The sequence below is a fragment of the Camarhynchus parvulus genome, chromosome 2 (genome assembly GCF_901933205.1).
Source record: "Camarhynchus parvulus chromosome 2, STF_HiC, whole genome shotgun sequence".
NCBI lineage: Eukaryota > Metazoa > Chordata > Aves > Passeriformes > Thraupidae > Camarhynchus > Camarhynchus parvulus.
The window spans coordinates 74,041,077-74,066,907 of record NC_044572.1 but is presented as its reverse complement, the minus strand read 5'-3'; the positions used below and the strand labels follow the sequence as shown (position 1 = coordinate 74,066,907).

Here is a 25,831-nt window from a genome sequence, read left to right as displayed (position 1 = left end):
TTACTTCACTTTCCCTAGCATTAGAAGTTTTTTTTCCTGCTGTTGTTTGTAGTCTACTACATCTTGAAATTTTCATCAGGAACAGAGGATTATTCCCTTTGCCTTTATGCCTTTGACACATCTGAAGGCTGATACCACGTCCTCTCTCATTTATGTCTTCTGTAATCTGGAGTCCTCTCAATTAGTCATACTAATAATGAAAGCCAAAATGCATAGTCTCACTTCCCCAACAGAAGCTTCTGAAAATTTTCTCTGATAAAGACAGATTGAGCAAGGATCAAAAGAAAAGCCAAAGTGGCTCTCAGAACCATTATTTTCATTAATGGTCAGAAAGAAGCAAAACAGAAGGCAAGGGGAATCAGAACGATGTCACAAAAGGCTAAAGTGAAAAATCTCAACTTGTCAGCTGAAGACATTTTTGAAAGCTTTTTTTATTTCAAAGTCAAGTATTTCATCTGTCTCTTACCCCAAGCCAACACTTTTCTGATTTTCTTCATAACTTTTTTTAATCACATTTTTGCTTTACACAGATACAAGTGTAGCTGTCCTAAACCTCATTCAGGTAAAGTATTCTTGATAGCAGCAACCTTCACAACTTCTCTACATGTTGATGGACATCAAAAGCAAATATATTTCAGGAATGTAGCCAGACAGAAAAGATAAAACTCCTTCCTTGGAACAGGCATGAATTTTACCTTCATTATCCTGAACAGTGAAGTTAGGGTTAACGGCAGCTAAACTGAAGAAAAATTTTTGTCCACCAAGAGGGTCATCTTTGTCTACTGCACTTATGGTTTGAATAAGCTGCAGGAAAAAAAGCAAGCAAACAAACAACAACAACAAAAAGACCAAATACACCTAGGTTTTTGATAGAGCTGTCTGATCAAAGAAGATGAAAAGCACTGGAATAACTTAGCATTCACACATATTGACTTAATATTTATTCTGTAAAATATAAAACCAAATAATTGTTCAACAAGTGTCTTATATAAGTTTTTTTGAAAAAGAACATCTGTATTTTTCATGTGATAGAATATGTGCACCTATATTATTGTAGCTACATAATGGACAAAAATTGCCAAAAATAGTTTTAGCTGTAGCTGGTAGTTTTTACACTTCATCTTTGATTCATTATTTTAAATTCAAATCAACACCTAAGACTGTAATTCGCATGAAGTTTTCAATTTTTGTGATAAAAATGGCATTTTATCAAACAGGTTTTTTTGAAAGGGAAGTTAATGCTTCAAATTACATTGCAACACTAAAGCATTTTTTCTTAAACATGATGTTTCTATTTATCAGTGTAGGAGAACACACCAACATGATTCTTGAGATTAAAAATTCCAATTATATTTTATACATATTTCTAATCTTGTAAAACATTGTAGCACGCCCTAGAGTTGCACAAGTTTGGAGGGGGATGAGAATCAGGTGTCATAATTCTGAGAGTAAGCTGCACCTGGTCAGTTCCATACTCAGACTGAGAGCTTTCTGCGATGCCTACAACAAATTTGGGCTATTTTTGGGGACAGTAATGACAATCCCTTTATCAGTACTTCTTTTCCTGTCAGGTAAGTGAATATGCTTTTTCAGTGAAATTTCTATACCTAAGAGTGGCTAAATATTGTTTCCCAAGCAAAATGATTTTTTGTTTTACTTTCATTTTTTATTTTATTGCCTAATTTCAGTCTGGGGCTTTTTTTTATATTATGGCATATAAAGTGAATTTAAGTCTGGATTTTTGTGCATGCATGCTTGAAGGTTCAGTTATGTTCTTAAGTTTAACTCCCAAATACAGATCTTTAGTCTAGATAATTTTTATTCTTCATTTCTTATCCATCATTTTAAATTGCACCGCTCTTTCAACCATGGAATTACATCTAATTTTTAACACTATTCCTTCCCTGTGGTGTACTTGTTAAACCCTGTTTGTTTTTCCTCTTCCAGTTCTTTCAAATACAGCCATTTCTCCTCATATCACAGCTTTTGTCAGGTCTGATCATCTTTCACATCAACAACTGCAGCACACTCCTGTTTGCCTTAAAAAACGCATGACTAACTCCCAATTTCTCTCTTGTCCATCCAGAAAATAGCAGTAAATATCTTGATGAGGCAAGGATGGGATTTCTTTTAATATAGCAGTTTCCTCGCTTTTTCAACAGAACTTTTGTCTTTCTCTAAATCTGTTTTCTTACATAATCCTCCAATAACTTTCTATATTAATAAAACTGATAATGCAAGCATAGAATATTATTTGTTTTTGAAGAATGAATATTTTTAGTGAGCAATTAGCATATGAATTTTCATAGACATTTACAAAATGAAATAAAAAACCCCACTAGTTTATTTTACTTAACAACTAGAGACTATGAATATAGTTAGTTGCAGGTGTTAGACTATTGAAAATCAATTGATTTGCTGAGCGTTCATTATCATAGTTTTTTTTTAAAGAGCATGTAGAATTGAAAGCATTATATTGCAGCTTGAAAACTGCTTCCTGATAATATTGATTACTATTTTAACGTGATAAATTCTGTTTTACATGTGGTTTCTAAAAGTTCTTTTCTCTTAGACCTGCCAGCCATAGGAAACCCCAATTACCTTGTAAATATGGGTATAACACTCTTAAATTGTTTCTTTCTAGAAATGGCACTAGGCAGTAACTGCAGGGAAGCCAAAGATGTTACTCTGTACGATAACAGTCAGAAAATTAATGGCACAGTAGCAGTCATGAGGGTCATTAGCCACTAAAAAACTGATAAACCACAGGAAACAAGTTTGCTATATGGTCTGCTTATTCCAACAAAATTCATCTTTCTGCTTGGTAGGACTTTGGCAAGCATCAGTTCTATCAACTGTTTAGGTAGATGTTTTCTTCTAAAATATACTATACTTTTGCTTTTAACTTTAGAACAAAGAAAATACAATGTGATATTAAGAAAAAGAAAGCAGAACTCTTTAGAAACTCTACATCAATTTGCAGTTTGAAAATTTTTTCTTGCCTGAGTGAAAAAAAGCAAACCTTTGAGAGTTTTTGAAAAAGGTAAAACAAAGATAAAATTCTGATACTTGTAAAATTACTGGAAGGTATAAGATCTATGGCTATATAGTGAAGAAACTAAAATAAGAATGAATCAGGGAAGTTGGGAAAGAAAGAGAACAAATTTTCAAGTAAATTGATCATAAATTTTCATTTGTCAAAAAAATGAAAGATGCAATAAACAAAGATAAAATAACACTTCAGCACTAAAGGATTTAAAAAATTTTATAGAAATATCTGAAATATAAGAAGGGAAAATTGAAATCTAGGAAAAAACTTCAGGGATTTTAGTTTTTCAATAGATATGAATTTTAGCTATTTTTAGAAAGACACTTGGTGAATATAACAAGGAAATTTCTGGAAATATGAAGATCCCAAAAGCCATGTTTAAGCAAGATTATGGTGAGAAAAGGATATCCTTTTCCTGATAAGGACTGTTATATGGCTCAAATGAGCTGATAATATGAAGAGCAGCATAAAAATAATTGGTTCAGGAAACCTAGTGTGTTTATATAATCTATACTGAAATAAGTTATCAGATAAAGGAAAATAGACCCCATGATTCCTATTTTACAATGTCTTTGAAAGAGAATCCATCATGAGCTAGACCTATTTACATAACATTTGACCATGTGAAAAGGTATGTATGGATTAGGTAAAAATGAAGGCTAGTAACAGCAAGATAATTACAAGCCATTTAAACATCACAGTGGACTTGGAAAAGGTGAGGCTGTCCCAGTGCTGGCAGCGCCGGGGCTGCCTGGGCCAGCCCCAGGAGGTGTCAGCAGCTGCAATGGCCCCAAATTGAGTTTTGCCAGGGATGGTAATTTGTAAGTTTGTCTTTGTCTCAAGCCATTTACTTGTCATCTTTTCTCCTCCTATACTGTTGAAGGGGAAGGAAGTGGCTCGTTGGGCACTTGGCTGCTGACCAAGGTCAACTCCTGCCTTCTTTTCTTTTGGCAGATCATTTACAGATGGAGAAGAAGGGCTTCTCTTCTGTCATCGACTATAAGGAAAATGAATATATAGAAAAGTTTTACTTAGCTTCCATGCAAGATCTCTCTAAAGCAGGACTGACTTCTGCTTTCTAAACTGATTCTTATCTTTTACATTAGAGGATCTTTGGAGGCTGGCAGCTGAGCTGCCAGACATGTGACGGCTGGGAGCTGACAAAACCAGTGAGATTCCATCTGTCCAGATGCCCAGCTCCTGGCTCTTCTCACCTGGGGGCAGAGGACAGCTGAACTTCTTTGGTTGTAGGGCTGCAGCAGTCTGAGCATTTTGCTGCTTTATTTCCCTGAACTCGTATTGAGTCAGACTTGTGTAGGTCACATGAATTCCTGTGTCCTCTTTATGCCATCACACCAAGACTGTCCTCATTTTTGTGTTTGGGGGTCAAAAGAACAGCAACCACCAAAATAACATTCTGCCAGAGGTGCTGCTTGTGCATAGCTTGAGCTTTTTGAAATAGGATATTTGCATCATTTGTAAGTTCATGGTAGGATCTGACATCAGCAGTAATAGCAAGCAGGAAAAAAATCACAGGCCCTTTGAGTCACTCAGACTACAAAAGTCACATTTCTCTCTTGCTATATATTTGCATATATGTGTATGTTTGTATACATGGATTTATGTGCACCTCCCTAGGTATCATATATAGTATGTGTGTGTGTGTATATATATGTATGTATATATATATAAAATTTAGGCTTCTGTACAAATTAAGTAAATGGAAAAGTATAATATTCTTTATAATATCTCTCTTTAGTAGATGGGAAATACTGAAATGAATACAACAGAATCTGTGACTGATGAAGCATCATTAGTTTCAGTTACCTAATAGATATAAATTTCATGGATCAAATGTAATTATGAAAACCTGAAAGGGAAGAAAAGTAGCAGAAATGTGGGAGGAATCAAGCTCAGGGAACCATGTTCAGTTTGAATTGATTACATTCTCTCAGGACAGATTGAATTCGAAAACTAAAAAGTCTTATTTATGAGCTGCCAGTAAACAAGAAGAATATAATTACATTCAAATAGATTATTCGTGTTATCCTGCATTACATTTTTTCTCTTCCTGAGAATTGTTTTCTTTAAGCAATCATTTGCAACTCAGATTTCTTAAAAAAATGTTTATACTATGGCCCTCTCAATAACCTTGGCAGTTTTTTTCTGATAAAGACACTATTGAGCCCTATAACAATTTAAATAAGCATTTGTGGATCTGTAAACTTATTTAGCATCTCATTTATTAGTTTTAAGTGACTAGTGCTATTTTATTCAATTTTTTAACTGACAGCCTATTCTGATTGTAAACAATACACCAATGCAGTGTTGAAATACTTTTATATTTACTTTTAAATTATACTGACTTTTATAGTCTAGATAGCACAGAAAAAAACCTGTTCCTTAAAATACATTTAATATATTAAAATACATGGATAATATATTAAAATACATGGAAATTTAACTGCTCTCTTAACATTTCCTGTGTGCTCTAGAACTAGTAACCAGCACAGAAAAAATTCTGAAAACTCAGATGAGTAAAATTTGTGGATTCATGCTTTTTTTTTTTTTTTACCACAGGATGTTTTTTTTGTGAAACTGGAAGAGGAAAATTCAAAGTTCTTCTTTTACAAGTCTTAATCCTTATGTCATATTGAAAATTATTAAAACATTATTTTAGCATTTATAGTAGACAATTCAGCTGTCCAAAATTCTACATTTTTAGCCAGTGATTTCTCTTTAGCTAACACATTGAATTCTCTTGTGACTGCCACAGCAGACAAATGCAGTTGCTCAGTACCTTTATGTATTTTATGCATTATAAATTTGGGCCTCAAATTCTTTGTTATAAGTTCAAACTGATGTCACTTTGGAAGGAAGAATGGCAACCTGAATGCAAAATTTTCAACAGAACATGAATGTTATACCTGTGGGACTCCAACAGTTAAGACAAGCTGGCACTTGTACCACATTCTATTCAAATGTACTGGGAGGGTTGCACTGAGGTACTACTGCTACCATTTTAAAGGCTTTATTATTGGCTGATTATGCTCTGGGACGTGTAATAGGAAAAAAAATTTAGAAGTTCTAATAAGTGACTGCCTATTGGACATTAGGTATTAAGCAGTACAGACATTTCACTTAAATTGAAGTACAGATTGTGTAGCCTCGAAGAAGCAAAAGAAAATATTACCATTTTAAAAATGCATGTTTTCTTTACAGAAATTTTTGGTGTGATAATGAAAGATGAATCTAACATTTGAAAAAAAAAGTGTGACAGATTTTTGGTTTGTATTCACTGTCAGCATGGATTGAAATATATCTGAATTTTGCTATTGGAGAATTATTTTAAAAATATAGATCAAAGTTTTTAGTTACATATAATGTTCTACTTTGTGAAATTAAGGGCAAAGTGAATCATGACCATGTCATGGACATATCTCATCAGGATTTAAAAGCAGTACAAGGATATGTAAGAAAAAGTGGTGATTGAAACACTGATGTGCTTGTAACATATTGACATTTCACTCTAAGCCTCACTTACAGAGCTTCTTTCCTTTCATTTTGAACATATCAAAAGCTAATTTAGATATGATTTTTCTTAAGCAATAGGCAGGAATGATCTACAATTGAGTTCTGTAGCAAAACTGGATGGTGGGAAGTGTTTATCAAAGACATACCTGTCCAGCTCTTGCATTTTCACAGACAAAAGTGTCGTAGAATACAGCAAACTGTGGGGCATTGTCATTAACATCCAAAATTCTTACATAGACAGGAACACGAGTAGTATCTTTGGGGTTGTCTGACAGTAGAAGAGAGAAGAAACATGAGATCATTTTCTTATTAAGAGTTTTCTGTTTTCTTCCAAATTTCATGAGCAATACACATGCAAGATGAAGTTTGAATCTGGTCAATATTTAGCATACAAACCAGTAACAAGGCAGAATCAGGCCTTCTGAAAAACAAAGAAATTATTTGTGTAGAGTGAAAAAAAAAGAAGTATTGGGATTTAGTGAGCAATTAAGTTTTACATGAAGATAGGGGGCTGCAAATTTTAATAATATATTCAAATATTGTATATGAAAAGCATGCCCACTACTACAGTAACAAATTTGATCACGTGGTGGGCTTAAGGTTTTGTATGGTTTTGATCTTTAATTGTAAAATTCTTTGTTTATCTGGTTTGTTTTACAGAGAAAAGATACCAAGGGCATCATTTGTGCATGGTGCTGGTTTTGGCTGGATTAGAGTTAATTTAGTCTATGACATGCATACATATTTTGAAAAATTTTTAAGTCTGACTTTCCTCTCTTGCCCCTCAAAGAAATTCCAACAAAACAAATGAAAGTACTCCTCCAAAAATTTGGTAAAGAATTTATTAGAATAAGATTTTTTAATGCTTAAATTGCCTTAAAAAATATGAATGTAAATTTTCAGACCTTAGGTTCAGAAACAACAATAACGTCCCCCTTGCCAAATGCCAAGATACTATTATTATTATTTAGTGTGCTCATTTGTTAGTATAGGTTAATTCAGGAATACAAGTGTCCCTGTTCTCACTTGCTGATCTTGTTGCCATACCAAAAATAATAAATAATTCTTGGGTGCAAAAAGTGCAGATGTTTCTTGGAATTCTGCTGTGTGATAGCTAAGGAGCATATGATTTTTTAACATTAATGGAACTGGATAAGTAACAAAAGAAACAGATTGTTCCAAATTACTGATTTTCCCCCCTCTTCTTCTGCTTTAAATAAAACAAAAGACATTTAGGAGCAGCCGGAATTACATTAGCTTGTTATCAGTAACACCTTTGCTAAAGAGTGTGAAGTGGATCTTTTTTGACATCCTGAATTATTTAAATTTCCAGGTTTAGGATGCAGTTTTTCATAGCCTTCTGTATGTTCATGCTTACTTTCCAAATCAGTTTCTAACACTGCTTTAATTCTGTCATGCTTCACAGGTAGCGTTTTAAAATATTTAAAGATCTAAATCTCCCTCTTCACTTCTTTCTCCAAAATTAACATATCTCTGTGGAGAATGCTAGCTACTCCAGATATATCCATAATGTAAATTTGCTCTAAGTTTCCTGCCAAGGAGATAAGTTTAGCACTAAGATCTAGTCATGCAAGGATGCTAAGTTTCATCATTATAAAAATCTGAAAATAATTTGTACAACATTAGACAGCAATCTGAATGCTTGTAAGCTCAGGACAAAGGATCAAAAGAAAAAAAAATTGCTTTAAAAAAAAAACAACCAAACTACTGTGGGGTTTTTTGTTGTTGTTTAATTGGCAGGACACAACGTTCCATTTAGTCCTCTGCAGTGTAACTCTTGCCAGACATGTTTCACTGCTGACCAGTATTTTTCCCTTTTTTTTTTTTTCAACTGATACAGAATTAGCCCTAAAAAATTTAGTGACTTTGAGAGGAAGTGATTCTTAGATGCTGATTTCAAAGATCAGACCTTTGTCCCTTAGAAAATTTTCTGTCTATTGATTAAAGCTATTGTCAATTATGTAGTAGGTTTAGGAGGATATCTGCTCTTCTCTTTATACTCTTAACATGAAAATATCTACAGACAGGTGTTTTAAATGGTCCAAGAAATGCTACAGCTTTGGGATGAAACTGAATGGAACTTTTAAGATATATTAAGATTCTAAGAGCTGTAGGTGTAGATACCATAGGAAGAGATAATGAAAGTATTTCTAAGGAAATGAAGAAAATAATAGAGACAAAACCACAGATTACTATGATAAACTTGTGTATTTTAACAGCAAAATCATGTTATTGTCCCCCAAGAAAAGAAATAAAAATAATTACTCCAGTGTTATAATTTAATTGGCTAACATTTCAGAAGCAACTTGGACATTAAAAGTCAGTGATGGAGGTAGCTGAGGAAAAGAGCAATGAGGAGACAGCTGCTATAAGCTACCCCACAGTTCACTTTTCCAGAACATCTAGTATAAAGGGAGAGGGAGAAAATAAAGGAGGGATGTTTTCACCACAAAGTTGCAGCTGTAACTTTACAGGCTAAGGAAAACTGAAAGGAAAAAGAAAAACCAAATTAGCTTACTAATCTCAGCTGCTATAACACTAAGATTGTGCCATTGGGATATCTCACGGTCAAGTGGCTTAGAAGTATAGATGGACCCATTTCCAGAATGAATGTTAAATATTCTGTCAAGGTCAGTGTGACGATCCAGAGAAAACCTAAATATGACAATAAAATAGAAAGCATCATCAAAATTATAAAAAGTCAAAGAAAACATATATTTCACAAGTCACTACAGGTTTTATGTTCTATATTACAAAGGTTAGTTTTGAAAAGACATATATTTAGTTTCTATAAATACTTCTCAAAATTCTGAATGGTAGCTCCATAGAACAAGGAATTAAAATTTGGATTTTAAGAATGTGATGCAATAGTGTAATATTTGATAATTGGAGTTTTTACAAGATTATAGAATTGTTTTAAAAAATCAGAATTTCAATGTATAATTAAAGAATTAATTTAATCTTGAAAGGAAAATGGTCTTTGATATACTGTTTCTTCAGACTGAGACTGACAGCTAATTTACAAGCTGTTCAAAATTATTGCTATAAGCTCAGCTTCTGCTATTTAGGATGTATTAATTCACTAGAGATCAAGATAAAAAAAAAAACTTGTATAAAAATAAGTCCACATGCAGAACTTTCATGCATAGATATTAAAGGACCTTTTATATTTCTATAGTTGCTATACTTCTGTACTTCTGGCAGGCATGAGGTCCACCAACATGCTATGGTAGTGTCAAACTAGTATCAGAAAATTTCTCTTTCCTCTTTTTTTTTTTTTTTTTTTAATATTTAACATTGCCTTCAAATTAGAATTGGAAGGGAGTGGAATTAAATGCAAGATTTTGCCAAATACAGAATGATTTTTAGCATACGTGTCAGAATTTGGCCAAAATTTTAAAAAAGCTAAATAATATACTTGTATAGTACAATAGAAACAAATGTTTATGTTTCTATGAAAATTAATGAGTGATCTAAACTGTTAATCAAGTGCATCTGGTTTCATTTGCAGTACTTAACTAAATTGAGCCAAATAAAAAAATGCTGTTATATGAAAACAACATCTATACGGTTTTGGTGGTTGTTGTTTGCTCACTCCAATACACACAATTGCAGTAAATAAAAAGACAAACAAATAAAACCCCAATGAAGTCAACGCCAAAATGAATATGAAAACAACTAAAAAAGGAAATTAGAACAGCCAATGAAAACTTCTGATAGTGGAATAAAGACTTACTCAAATGTTTTTGAATGTTTTTGTTTTTTTACTACTAGCTTACTTTAATAACTCTTAACTAGAATAAAACAAAAATGTACTATTTTCTAGAGAAATTATATTTAACACTATTTGGCTTATATGGTAAGCATTTCATTTTACTTTATACATGATGTTAGTTTTATTGGAGGCTAGAACTTGTTTCATCAGCACTCTAAAATCTTTTCACAGTACGAAGTAAAAAGCAATCCTGATGGGCCTACTTGAAATCAAGTTTTTATGAATTGTGGCACTGGAAAATATTTTGTGTGTCTCTTGAGTACAAGTAAATTGCTGTTGCCTGACATATTTGTAGGTTTACAGATAGCACCATTCTCAATTCTGTCCATCTCTGGGACACTAATAAATAATAGAAAAAACCTCTATGTGAAATTAATGTTGTATTACTATTTATCTTAATTTCTTTAGCAATAAATATGTTTAGACACTGAAGTATTACCTTATTGGACTTGAGGCAGAATCAGGATCCCGTGCCATTACTGTTCCTATTATTGTCCCCAGCTCAATATCTTCATGCACCTCAAAAAGGTAAGAAGACCTGCTGAAAACAGGAGGTTCATCTACATCTTCTACAGAGATTTTCACAATAATTGTGTCTTTGAAAGGCCCAAGGTAATAGAAACGGGGATCCACATGGGTATTTTCAGCTTCTACTTTCAAAGTATAAAGTCGTCTTGTCTCATAGTCCAGTGGCTAAAAATGAAAATTGCGATAAATTTAATTAAATGATATTTACATATTGGCAGATGTAGACGTATGTACATAATGGAAACTGAAGAGGGCTCAAGCCTTATCAGATCCTAGCCCTGCATTCTGGGAGCACCAACACAGTTAATATTTTCCCCACCACAGGAGTCACTTTGTCAAATAAGAAATTACATTGCTTTTAGAAGAAGTATCTTTTCCTGTATATTCGTTAAATTATCTCAGCATGAATGATAAAAAGATTTTCAGTGCAAATTAACCAATTATTCAGGGAATTCTGCAGCTGTATCACAAGAATATGGATTTGAAACAATCATATAACCATTTAAAAAGGTTGAGATACTGACTGGAAATGCAAACATTCCAGAACAAGGTATTTAACACAAATGTTTCATAGGAAATTCTGTAAACTCCTGAATAATCAAAATGACCAGAGCATTGTTATTGTCAAGCCCATATAGTGGGCCTTAAATATCAGGAATGTTTTAGGTGACTTTTGAGGAAGGTATGTGTGTCAAAGCTCTCTATATTTAGAGAAATAGTGGGGTTTAATCTTGTTCCTTTTTATTTAATTTAATGAATCCAACATCAGAAGGGGTTTTTTTTTGAAAATATATTTGACATTTTTGTCAGCAGTTCCTTTTAAAATGGGAGGAGGAGCAGTTCACGGTTATAATTAGAAATCATTTTGGATAGAAAATAATTCTATTCCTTCAAATTTTTCTAGCTGTCATAGATGAAAAGTGTTAGCTAATTAATGATTCTAAGGAAATGAGCAAGCTGAAAATCTACCTTTCTGACACAAAGAAGACTTTATTAACTCCCACAGATTCTCAGAGAGATATAGAACTGGTGGTTTTCATTCATCAAAATGGGTGGTTGATGGCTTATTTTTTTCTGCCTATCTGCTTTTAAATATTAATTAATATTCACTAAAGATGCCAAAGTGACAGGTTAGATATTTAAATACACTATTCAAAAGCAGAAAGATGCAGTCCAGTGCATGAGAAAAAATGAGTTTCCCCACTGCCCCAGACTTGTTTTAAAAAGCAGTCAGAGCAGATGGGAGAGTATCTATGCATACAAATGAGAAAAACAACTATTTAACCTAGATCTGAGGCTATTGCTGTGTCTGTAAAGTGTATCATTCAGCTGTTAAGGGACACTGGCTTCAATCCTAAAAGCAAAGAAGACATGCTAGTCCCGATTTATTCTAATTGGTTTAATCTGGCAGAATGTGCACCATGAATATGTAAACTTGCTACTACAACATTCACATCCAATTTGGACATCTTGTCTACCTACAGTGCAAAACATGGGTATGAAACCTGTGGATTAGACAGGCATTCCAGCACATCCACAGTAATGAAGAAAAGTCTTGCCCAAATATATGAAATTGTGGAAAATCAATTATTTTGTCTGTGAGAAATTGTATAGAAAAAATTGTATAGAAAAAGTTCTTTTATAGCACATAATAAATTCAAGCTTAATAACTTGCAGACTTTGTAAAGGAACACAAGCTATTTGTAGTTATTCACCACTGAAAACAAAAATTACAATCAAAGTGGATAAATAACAACAACAAAAAAAGAGACTATTTTAATGAATCAATGAACTCAGCATTCTCATCTCCTTCCTTGCTTGTTAGCACTGTTGTCTGTGGTATTGAATAAACTACTTATTCATGACTGAGAGAGCATCCTGAAAAATGCAAATTCTGTCAGACTGTTAATAACAAAATCAGAAGATCTTGTTCATTAGTATTTATTGACATTTTTGGAACTGCTGTATTATAATTTAGGAAATTTCTTGTGCTTGATTCAGCTACTAGACTTTTTTCAAGATGTGATTGATTTAATGTAATTGTGTGAAAATCTGAAGCAAGCAAGAAAAGAGCATCTCAAGAGAAGCCTTCACAAATTAGGAAAAGAAAAAATATAAGACCTCAAACTTTGTTTTTTTAGTTGTCTTTCTTTTCCCAGATAAACAACTACACTGACTATGAACAAAATAAAACACAGAAATTAAAAAGGAACATTCTTTGCAGAACTTCTCTCTTCCTTGGCTGCCATTATCAAGAGATGTGAAGGTATATTTTATATCACTGTTTATTTCATTATTCTATGCTTAAGGACATTTGTTTGGAAAGCTAATATAAACAGTGCTTTATCTTAAAAATGGTGCCTGAACTCTTTGAAGTTCATCTCAAAGTCCCAAGGACAAAGACCAAAGGACAAATGGAGGGGAAATTTTTGAGAGGTAGGAGAGTGGCATTTCTATTGTGTGATAGACTTAGAAGACAAGCATCTGAAAGTGCTCTGACAGTGCAAGACAGAGGGCAGAACTAAAGCTAGCTCTGGATCAGGAACAACACCTTCATTACATACACATTGCTCATGTGGCAGCCCTCTCACACATTGGAAACAGGAACAAAACCAAATCGTTTGCAACTCATGTCTGTGTTCTGGCACACAGATCTCATCTCACCCAAGTAGATGAGGATCTCACAGAGAAGGAATCTGTGTGAGCTGCTGATTGCTTGCTGAAGAAAATAGGTTATAGAAATACTTAAGAAGTCTGCATTTGAAATCACAGAGATAATTAGTCCTAACACATTTGGGCTGGTTCGCTTTTTCATACTTTGCTTACAACAATGCTTTGAACTTATGCAAATCTTAGATATGGTTACCACCTTTTAATTCCAGTTCACCTTAAAAGGAGATAGTACCTTTCAGTCACTGATGGGGGATGCTTGCAAATGTTAGGCAATTAGCATGTGTTATCACATAATGTAAGCAATGAACGCTTATGACATAACATTGACATCAAAATCATTTAGTGAATGCTGTTAACAGACACCTTTCGCACAGTGATGATGCCTTCCTGTGTGTCCTTCTGTGTCACAATATCAAACATATCGGTCCCATCACCATCTATAATTCTGTACTCTACTTCTGCATTTTTTCCAGTGTCCGCATCTGTGGCTTTAACGCTGCCAATGGCTGTCCCAACTGGGGAGGACTCTGGAACGCGGAGATGGATGGTACCTGTCAAAGAGACAAAGAGACATTCAGGACCCCCACAAGCTGGTACACACACATGAAGTAACACTGTGTGACACAATAGCTGGTAACATAATTTTGTGTATTTTTTTGTTCTAGAGAACTTGCCATTTAATACTGAGACAACGGACAAAACATGAGGCACAGAACTATCCAGAGAAAAGTTTTATATAGAAGACTGAAAACAAAATTGTAGAAAAAACATTCATAGAAAATAGGGTTGAGAAAGACCTTTATTCTATCTCAGAGAAGAATCAACTATATCTGCACTCTGCTTGCCTTTCTTTTCCTTGTAAGTTTCTTGTCCTCACTTTTCTTTCATTCCTGAAATATCATCTGGAAAGTCTGCTGTGTGTTCTTGCTCAGCTTCACTCTTCTTTTTTATCCCTTAATATCTAAGAGCAATCTTTGAGATATATATTACATGTATTTTATCACGGAAACAATAACAAGAAGATAATTTCTTGATTTTTCTGGCCAATTCTATGCAACAGACTGACATTTCAGCTTTCAAACTTAGATAGTAAGATATATTAAATAAATTTGAATAGCACATTAATGCAGGGGGAGGTGTTTTAAAAATCTACGAGCAGAAATTGTGCCTATACTTGTTGAAGCAGTTAATTCATACTGAAATAGGCTTATGAATATTACTATTCGTGGTTCGTGTTACTTTTCTTATCTCAGTTATATCCCTTCATGGTAGTGTCATACAGCAGATAAAATACATAGGAATAAAACTGTCATCATTCAGACATGCTGCAGTAAATTGAAATAAGTATCTTACCATACATTTTAGCATTCTATGTCCTAGCCTTAGCGTGAAAACTGTAAATAAGCATTGAGACATTTGATCCCATCTGTTGGAACATACGCTACAAAAACACGTGGGGGACATAATACGTTATGAAGAATTCTCAGAAAAAATATTTTAAAATTAATGCATCTCCAGTTGTCATTCCAAAGATGAAAGTGAATGCATCAAATCTCTTTTGGAAAACATTTTCTTCTATGGCCTTTGTTAAGTTTATCAAGATTTTCTGTTTTACTTTGACCCTACCTAAGTTAAAGGAGTTAGAGATATGCTTGAAATAACACAAAAATGGAAATGGTAAAGGGAAGCAACCACAACAGTAAAAAGCTGGACAGACTACACAAAAAGCAACACATAAATACATTGCCCAAATAAGTAGTACAGAAAAGTCCATCAAGGGCATATTAGTTTTGTGCAGTCAAGAAGAGTCATGGGGAGAAACTGGCATGGCTGTATGGGAAGGTCACTGGCAATGTGATTTTATCACAACTCAGGAAAGCATGAGTCATTTGAGGATTATTGGTGTATTACAAGTCATCTACAGAGTGACACTTAGTACAAAAAACCCTATTATTTATTGGGTCATTGGAGATTTTTTCTGCTTCTACAGAGTTATTTTTTTCTGTTCTATTATGTTATTATGTTCCCATTTGACAGACGTAAAAAAGCAAAAATGCAATAATTGGAAAATAAATGCATTCATATCTAGTTTGATATGAATTCATATCTAATTAAACACTGAATGAAAAATATTGAAATATTTAAATTTAATTTCTTTATATAATTTTACTTAAGCATATTTTAATATGGAAGGGACACATAGCAGCAGAATGAATTCTTTATGGCCATTCCATTTGTATGCGCTTATTTTTGCGCAGTCACATTTTGATGTTCAATTCAGTATTTTATCCTGCATTTTCTCTAATATTTTCATTACATTTCTTTAATATCTAAACCTGTAATACTTCACTAGTAGAGAGTCTCTCTCTAATCATCTAATGGTAAAAAAAAAAGCAAAAGAAAAATTATCCCCAGTTTAGTACTTAAGCAGTATTATAGGAGACTATGGTGAAAGACAGTAGTTTTTTTTTTAACCCCAATTAATATTTATATGTCATAATTATTTTTATGAGGTGTCAACTACTCTCCACTTTTTTTTTTCAGCGCTTAAAATTATATCCCTATGCCTTGTGCACACTACTTTGACTCCCAGTGCAATACCCAAGTCATTATTTCGTCTACAAAGTAGTAAGAGCTGATATCATGAATTGCTAAGAAGGTAGTGGAAACGGAGAGGGAAAATAATCGGAAACTTATAATCTAAAAGATAATTTTTAATCTAGCCTATCTATTTCTAGAAATCACCATAGTATAAGACGCTTCATTTTATTCCTTTTGTCACTGAATACATTTAATTGACTAAGTATGGGATGCAGTGCAGCTTTGGACACTGTATCAGAATACAAAGTACACTGAAGTAGACTCATCCTTGCAAAACTCTGCTTTCAATCTTATTTCTTTCTTCTCAAGGAAAGTAGTTTACTCTTTGCATTTACTCCAGTGAATGATGTCTTTCATTTGTCTGTCAGGAACAGAAATGGGAGGATCAAGGAAAGGAATACTTTTCCATATACTAAGGAGAGCAGAAATCAGCTTGAGGATTACAGTCTACACACTTGGGATTGCAAATACTTCAGTCAGTCATAAAGAGTGAAAAACCAATCTCATTTTTCCATTTACCCTTCTTCCCATTCACTCTTGAATGGGCATATAATGTAAGGGCAAATATTATAAATTACCACAGGCTATAGTCTCACAGGATACACGGGCTGCCATAATTCAGGTGCACTGAGTTTCACCGAGTCTCAGGCACCTAAGTCCATAAATCACATTTTCTGTTTATCACTGATCAACACTATCTCCTTACTTCTGAGAACACCTGGAAGTATTATAGTTGAAACAAAGATCCAATGTCTGAGGTCTTTGAAGACCTTTCTGTAGCACCTTGAAAAAGTTTTCAATCTCATCACCACTGTTTATCTATGTGGGTTTTAGTATATTTTTAAGAAGAGAAAAATATTCTGAAGAATCCTTGTTTCATAATGCAAACAACAGAGGAATTAGGGATTCTTCTATATTTATTTTTTTAGAATGTATGATACAATACATTATGTCAAATTTTCCCCAATTTTAATATGAGTTTCTTGTGGGAGACATATAAACTGATATTAAACATTTTATTGAAACATATAGCTGTAATATGCTGAGTCCTGTGGAAACAATGGGAATTCTAATACTTAGCCTGATAATTTATAAATCTGATATGAATATTATTGTTTCATTAACCTAATACATCTGGGGTTTTTTAATTATTGGAATAGAATAAGAATAATTTAACTTAATCAGTTTCAATTCCAGCAGTCTCACTGAACTCTGTTAAAATCATGAATCACTATAATGTCTACTTCCATTTTGAGGTTAAATATATATTTTTTTAAAGTCAATAGCTATTTTTACTTTCATATATCTAGTAAAATATGTCATCCTTATAAATGTTTTAGTTTTCATCTCTACTGAAACATGCATTTATATCTAACAAAGAAACTGGCTGAAAGTAGAGAGAAAAATCAAACAAAAACAACAAAAGCCCATGAAAGCAAAATTAAGTTTCTTTAAAGCAAATGACACATCTGATTTAAACTGACATTAAAGAAAAATGCAGAGAGGCTACATCAAATCCTTCTCTATCTCAAATATTATGTTGGAATCCCAGATAAGTCAGGTTAAAATGGTCTGGAAAGTTGATTCCATCATTCTAACTTCTAATTTACCACACTGTTCAAGAAACAAGAAAAAAAAGAAAAGTATGAATATGCACTTTTGAAGCTTCTATGCTGTCTTAAGTTTAACTGTTATTTTTTTTTCCTCTAAGGCTTTGAACATGACACCTCTTTGAACAGTCCTCTTCAGTGTGTCCAGAGTGGAGTAATACAGCATTCCTGTCCTACACAACAATAGAAATACCATAATCTTCTATATGCATATTGAAACAATAAAAATATTTTTTCTAAAAAAAATAATTATAAATCAACAATAAATTCTGTTCAGAATATGACCTTTGTAGAAATGCACAAGTTCTACTTACTCAATGGTGTATGACTTTTTTTATTTCAAGTGTGTATATGAAATTACATGCTGATAAACATCTTAACTGAACGCATATATATTAACTTCAATATTAAATTGAGCATAATTATGTACTCCAGTTCTGCCATAAGGAGCATAATTTGAAGCTAATTCTGTTATTTTGATCAAGAAAGTGCATCAGTAACTACTGGATTGAGGAGAATTATACAGAGTGTATGAAATGTGTGGTGAGGATACTCTAAATCCTTTACGTATTAAGTAAATCTAAATCATCATGCAAATATTGCAACTTCAATTTATGCAAAAGGCTTCAAATGTATATAAAATTCTGAACTGTTACAAGTTCAATGCTATATAGTTTAATATTTTCATATCAGACAGAGACCGAAAATATTTTTACATTTTGGTTTAGGATACAAAGTCTTGCCAGCAGCAGTATCAAAAGGCAAAAAGCATTACAAAAACCTTCACTAAAGCTGTAAAAAACCAAAAAAAAGTTAAATGTAATTTGCTTTAATTTGGGAAATTTTTTGTATATTGTTTTGTAGCTCTGTAGCTGAAAAGGACAAATCTGTCTGATTCCCTTTGAGTAATTTCTTTTCACATTCTTCATGATTAAATATTTAAGCAGATACCTCAATTCAAACATTTCTGCATATCTAGAATTACAACATGTTTTATTCTCCAGTGGGAGAGCATGTAGGATTTAAGCAATAGGTAAGGAAAGAGCAAAAACATTCCCTTAATGCTCTTACAAGTCCACCTACTACTGCTCCCCATATTCTGGGAGGAATTCCAGGTTTACTGCAGTTATATTTCATCATGTAACTGTTTCTTAAAAAACAAAGAAAAAAAGCTTTAACATTTAATATACTGCTTTAATAATAATAATCAGCACATAAGCCTTTTGTTTATGTGTGCCCCATAATCTAGATTTACTCTAAATTAAACCAGATGGTGACTGCTTAACTCTTCCAGCACAAGTCAACTATTAAATGCAGCTTACTCTGGGGGAAGCGAGGTGGATTGTCGTTGACATCAGTCAGCGTGATGTTCACGGTGGTGGTACCTGATAATCCACCCATCTGGCCCCCCATGTCCTTTGCCTGGATAACTACTTGGTATTGTTCCCTGTTTTCTCTGTTCATGTTCGGCAACGCAGTCCTGATGATGCCTAAAAGAAATAAATTGGAAAACAGAACCGCTAACAATGTATTTGTTGCTTATGTGCAGCAATCTGCTGCATCTTTTTTATATTGGTCTTAAAATAAATCTCTAAAACATTCATTTAATGTTTCAAAGAACAAATTTCTGTCCATAAGTGTTATTGTAGTCTTATAGTAGTCTTTAGTACAGGCTGTGTCTTGGTTGAGTACTTGTTCTACATCACAGGTACTTTTCCAGTTTCATGCTGAAAATGCCTCAAGATATTTGTGCCAAAGGTTTAGGAGAAAGAACACATTTTATTAATCTAAGTAGAATCATTAGGGAAAAAAAGAACAACATTTTCTAAGGAAAAAAAAATTTATGCCTGCCTTTATCAGAAATGTTGTTATTTAAATCTTAAGCAATAAATAGTCCCACTGTGAAATTACTTCTACTTCATCATTTCAGATGTCTTGAGTATGTATTATAAAAGTTATAAATCATGAGAAAAAGCAAGAAATGCTCTTTCATTTCAGTTAGTTTTTAATTACATTTTTTATGTGATCTAAGGTCTTTTAAATGAAAGAAAAAGTTTAAAGTTTATGGTAAATGAAAAGAATGAAAATATTCATTACCCGTTTCTGGTTCCACAGAGAAATATGGCTGCCCTTGAAGTATGCTGTAAATTATTCTGGCACTGTTTCCATATGAAGGGTCATCAGCATCAGTAGCTGTAACTTGGACCACAGAAGTACCTGAAACATCCAAAGCCAAATTAGTTGCATATGACACTACACGGAGGTGTCAGAGCATCAATTTCCATTCCAACGGACACCAAAAAAATTTCAGCTAATGCTAATTAGATTTTCCAAATGTATTTGTGATCTTCTAGTCAACATTAGGTACATTCTTCCTTATTCCGGGTCTCCTTCTACATAAATTGAAAATAAACTTCTGTAATCCCACAAGTGTGATTAAGATTTAATTAGAAAATATAAACAATAGCTATGTCTGAGATTAACTCTTATCCTTACCTAGCTACAATAATTTCATGTATTCACATCCTCTTTGCAGAAGACACTTTTTTACTTGGAATAAATACCTTCATTCCATTGCCTAGAATGGGTTTGGGGTGTTTTGTGGTTTGTTTTCATTTTCTTTTATTTTCTTTTGTTCAATGATATGAGGATGATATGAAACTACACATGCAGGAACATGATAGAAAAAGATGATTAAACAGGTCATTGGAACTTGTGAAAAACAAGGCATCGCTTCTCCCTGTTTCCAAGTGTTACTATAGATATATATTACCAGAAGAAACACTGTCATATGAACTTTGAAATCTGCTGATTATTTAGATTACAGAAAATTTCCTAACCTTAAAGACCTTCTCTAAATTTTAGTAGAATATACCAATACTTTAAAACACGAAATGTTTGCCACTACCACTGACAGTTTTTCCACAATCAAAGTATTTTCTACATCCTGTTCAACTCTTCCATCATAGAAATAAAGTATGAACAAGGATCCCCCCTACTGTGCATCCATAAAGATAGACACTATTTTAAGTACATAGGAAAGAATTGAGGAAAAAAAAAAGGAAAAACAATCATCATAAGCACATGACTGGCTAGCCATGGGCTAATCTGAGGATGGGAAAACTTCAAAACTTTTTTCTACTTTTATCCCAATTCCTTCAAAATTCTTTGCCCCACCAAACATGTAAAAAGGCACCTGTAGATCCAGTACCCTTGGCAGAACTATTTACTCCCTTGCATTATCTGCATTGTCTGTCTATATTACATAGTTATTCTAACATACATAGAAAAACAAGTAAAAGTAATTGCTATTTCTCCATTTATTTGGGATTTTATGACATGACAACAAATCCACTTTTTATAAGTAAATTGTTCAATCACAGCACCAATATCAAGAGAATAAGCCATGTGCCTAACTGTTGGAACAGAGATGAGTTCTCCAAAATGTTCAGTTTTCAATAGCTAGAGAATCAAAATACTTGTTTCAGTGAGTCCCTAGAAGTACTGGCTTCTTATAAAGAAGGCAAAATGGGCATATTGCTGGTTATATTATTCCTACTGAAATGGAGTGAATAATGAATTTAACAGAGAAAAGACCCAAACACAAAATAAAATTTAAAAGATAAAAATTGCTACACAAGTATAAAGAAATTAAAAGAAAATTACTTTCTATTGTATTAAAGATTGCTCTCATAACCATCTAGAATATGGCTGATTTCAAAACTCTGAACTTCTTTAAGAAAGTAAGAATGCGGGGATGGTAGGTCTGTTCTAAAAGCTTTGTCTCTATGATTCACAAATGTCTCATGTCTTCAGCCACACTGAAGTCCATGTGTAGATATATGTCTATATAACTATTCTGCTAAAAGGTGAATAGGCCTTTCTGTTTAATATATTTAAGTTCTGAAGAGTGTTGTCTTCATTCTGAAATGCACTTTCGGACTATCCTACTACTATAGAGAAACTGCAGCGCTAGAATGTATACTTGTTCCTAAAGAATACCTTCTCTGAAATAGCAGTTGTGTAAAAGAAGGATAAGACAAACCACGTTCAGTAACTAAAGTGCTGCAAGTTAAAAATGGGCAAAAAAAGTCCAAGCCACTGAGTACACTGAACAACACGGAATTGTGTAAGCAAAGTTTACAACTCCTCCATTTCATATCCATACCAACAGAGAACAGTCATAATCAAGACATGTGTCACAACAGCCTGATGTGTTAATCAGAAACTTCTACATTGTAAATACATGAAAATAAATACTCTATTACATGTAACTGAATAATTTCCTTTTTCTAGTTTTCACATTTCCTTCACTTGTGAAACTAGACATATCTACCAATAGGTCGATTGTATGAGACTTTTATTTCATTTTATTTTAAAAATATAAGGAAAATAAATTTTGAAGAATAATTTGGAAGTAAACTGAAGGAAATGTTTAATAAATTTAAAATATATTTAAAACAACTCCATTTTAAATGTAATAATATGTGTCTAACTGTTACTGCTATCTTATTTGAGTGTCATACTCAATCTATTAATTAATCCTCCCAGTGCACATGCACAGGAAACAGAGCAAATTATACAATCTATGCTTCTCTACAGCTGGAATGAACATGGCTGCATACATACACCCCAAAAAAACCTATCAGAAACTTCTGAAAACTGTAGATTTGTACCTATTCCCTTTAAAGTCTGTGGAAAGAGACTTGTGTTCCTTGATTTCATCGTTATCACACCATGCAATTGCTGGGTTATGTTCAGGACAATGTACACCCTATTACGCAAATGCAGTAAGGATGAACTTTACTTTTTAATGTTACCTCAGCTCTTTGGTTTTTATGGGTCTGGTACCTGGGAGGAGAAGTGCATGGGCACTACTACACTTCCAAGTGCCATTTAGGATGCGGAACTCCCCTTGCTATGAGAGGAAAATAGATGTGCTCCCTAGGCTTCCACAGGGGGATCAGCAATTCCTGTAAAAACCTGACAGAAACCACATCAAGAAGTAAACAGGAGTAGTGCCATCAGTGTATCAATTACATTCTGCACATCAGTTGTCAAATCACCAGTTGGTTTTGCTTTGCTTCAGTACACTGAAGACCACTGATGCTCAATAAAACAAATGTATTGTTTGTTCTGGTTTGAAACTTGGACCAGAAATCCAAAGGCATTGAAGAGAATCAGTTATGCCAGGGCTTAAAAACTACAGTGTAGGGATCACTCAATAATCATCACTTGGTCTAGATCTTGCTCTGTCTTTTACATAGTCACAGGTTGTTTCTGATGAAGCTGGTGTTTGACCTTCAGAATTTAAAGACCAATCTGAACTCCACAGCAATGCATAACGGAGACAGTGATTGCATACAGGAGAGATGGAGATGGACATTTTACAAGGGCATGTAGTGGTAGGACAAGGGGGAGTGGCTTCACACTGAACGAGACCAGGTTTAGATAAGATATAAAGAACAAATTCTTTACTGTGAGAGTGGTGAGGCACTGGAACAGGTTTCCCAGAGAAGCTTTAGCTGTCCCATCGCTGGCAGTGCTCAATGCCTGTTTGGATGGGGTTCTGAGCAATGAGGTCAGTAGGTGACATCCCTGCCATGTCAGGGGGGTTGGAGCTAGAAGATCTTTAAGATCCCTTCCAATTCAAACCTATGAATCTATGAATAAGGCACCATCTATGCTATTAGTAACACACCAGTGAATTCTGTTATTTTCTTCTGGCATAATTGCCTATTTTACACACCATGAACTAGAATTCAACAGTGGTAAACTTGGCCTAGAAACAAACAGTCTTTTGGCAGATTATTGTAGTTCTCAGAAGGCATATTTTAACATAACTTTAATTGTAATGTTTGACTCTCCCTAGAGTCTAGGACTAAAACAGTAATTAATATATTTGGCCCTTGCTGCTGTTTTCTGCAAGCATCTTCAAACACAATACAAGTATTAATGAATTTGACCTCACAATTCATTTATGATGCATACATATTAGATAAAAATCACTGGAAATAGTTATCTAGGAAAAGGAATCCACAAAATATCCACTGTAGAACTGGATTGTAAGCTTAGGTTTTGTTTTCTTTACTCCCAGCTGAGTTATGTGATACTTAACTAGAGCAAGTACCCTCTATAGTAAATTATCCATACAAATAACAAGCCAAATTAATAGAAATTTTCTGCTGTTTTTAGTGCAAAAGACAGGAAATAATGACACCTATTTTCCCCAGAAATAATGACACATTTTCCTCTGAAATAATCTATTTTAAGCTGCAGAATACAGAAAAGAACTGAAAAGGGCTGCATGTTCCGAGAACTCAGTGTCAGAAAGATCTTTTACTACAAGATAGTCCTGTAACTTAGAAAACAATAAGTTGCAAACAAGCACAGGAGTGGATAATTACAAGTCTTTTAAGATGTCCTTTTTTAGGAAAAATGTTTTAGCTTGGTGGATTTTTGTTTTGTTTTTGTTTTTGTTTTTGTTTTTTTAACTTTTTGTTTCATCTCCTAATGGCAGGATTTGTGTGCAGAGTGAAATAAAACTCTTTTAAAAAATCAAAAAATTCCTGATTTGGGTTTTTGAAATGTTCTAAGTCAGAAGATGCAAAAGGGTTTGTTGAGAGAACTTTATATGAAAAAAAAAGATTTTGAAATATCTTAGTCGGAAACCAGAAGGAAGTGTTGTAAGATGAATTCCATGGCAGAGAGGACTAAGCATTGGGAACTGGTGAATAGCACTAATGAGGGAGTATAGAAGAAGCTAGAGTAAAAAGTCAAGCAGCTCTAACTGCTGTCTAAAGAGAAAGAAAAGCATATAACAAGAGGTAGAGATGACAGACCAACAGGGCACCCTGTTCATCACATGTAAACCCAGAAGGAAGTTACATCTTCTGAATATCATATATTTATATTGCTAATTCAGAAGCAGAAAAGTTACAAGATGCAATAAGGATAAGGAATGATTATAGAATACATAGGCTGTGAAGATATATAAATATATAAAAAGAGGTCTAAAGAGAAAGTTCTGAAAACTTTTCTAAAATACACTAACAGGCAAATTCCACTGGAAAACTCATCTAGAGGAAAATAGAATATCTGCAGTTCTGAAAAGAAATCTCCAAATGAGCAGAAAGAGATGGGTAAAAAATATGATGGACAGAGCAGAAGACTGTCATCAAAACCGTAAGAATATTCTGGGTCACAAACTCTGAAAGTAAGGAAAGGAAAAAGTGAAAGAAGATAAAAATCCAGTAACCAGTACAAAGATTTCAGGAGAATAAGTTGTATTCTCAGATATTGACCCAGCTGTGAGATCCTGAAGCTGGCCCATTTATGTCTGCCTTTTCAATGTTTAATAAGCAACAAAAGAAAGATGAACAAGACAACAAAGAATTTATGGGCCTTTGTCAAGACACTTTATTTGATAATAGAAATAGCCATATCCTCCGGTGTCTGTCTGGTTAATACCACAGCCGGAGGAAGGAATCAAAACTGCTCTTGTGGTCTGAAAGAGGCTGGTGTATGGCTACATCATGACTTGATAAGGTTTATGGATTGGGTCATACGGAGTAGATAAAGACTAAATAGTGCTTTTCTGACTTCCTGATCACCTAATCATCCCTTCTAGTACAGGGAACTTCAGGATGGAACAAACCCTGTACTCCAAGGATGCACAGATTTCAATTACTTCAAGGTTTTGGTATGTAAGCATTTCACTTTCTTTGCATGTGTGGTACCATGTTTGTCTTCTTTCTGGTATCCAGATAAGTGCATACAAGCTTCATATGAACACCTCATCATTGTAGCTGCAGTACAGATGTGTAGAAATAGACAACACAGTGGCAAAACTGCAGAATAGCTGAATTTTTGGGGCTTTTTGACACTTAAAGTAGAGAAAAGATTAAGCCCATTTGAAACAATGATATTCAGTACCAGGACAGAGAATGCAGTCACCAGGCAATGGCCAAGGTTTTAAGAACACAGTCACAGCACAACATACAAGGCACAGGTACAAGTTGTAAGTTAGCAGTCACATTA

At 33.7% G+C, this 25,831-nt stretch overlaps 1 protein-coding gene across 5 annotated transcripts in view; it reads right to left on the bottom strand.

Annotated features, from left to right (window-relative positions):
* The window catches only part of LOC115915613 (cadherin-10), a 93,598-nt gene that overhangs the window by 3,063 nt on the left and 64,704 nt on the right, over positions 1-25,831 (bottom strand). For all 5 annotated transcript variants that reach the window (XM_030969144.1, XM_030969136.1, XM_030969162.1 and 2 more), the window contains 7 exons: positions 19,889-20,008; positions 19,114-19,281; positions 13,944-14,131; positions 10,819-11,072; positions 9,123-9,259; positions 6,730-6,851; positions 696-804 (listed from right to left, as the gene is read on the bottom strand). In XM_030969144.1, coding sequence (XP_030825004.1) covers positions 696-804; positions 6,730-6,851; positions 9,123-9,259; positions 10,819-11,072; positions 13,944-14,131; positions 19,114-19,281; positions 19,889-20,008 — 1,098 coding nt within the window. The remainder of the gene's footprint in view (positions 1-695; positions 805-6,729; positions 6,852-9,122; positions 9,260-10,818; positions 11,073-13,943; positions 14,132-19,113; positions 19,282-19,888; positions 20,009-25,831) is intronic.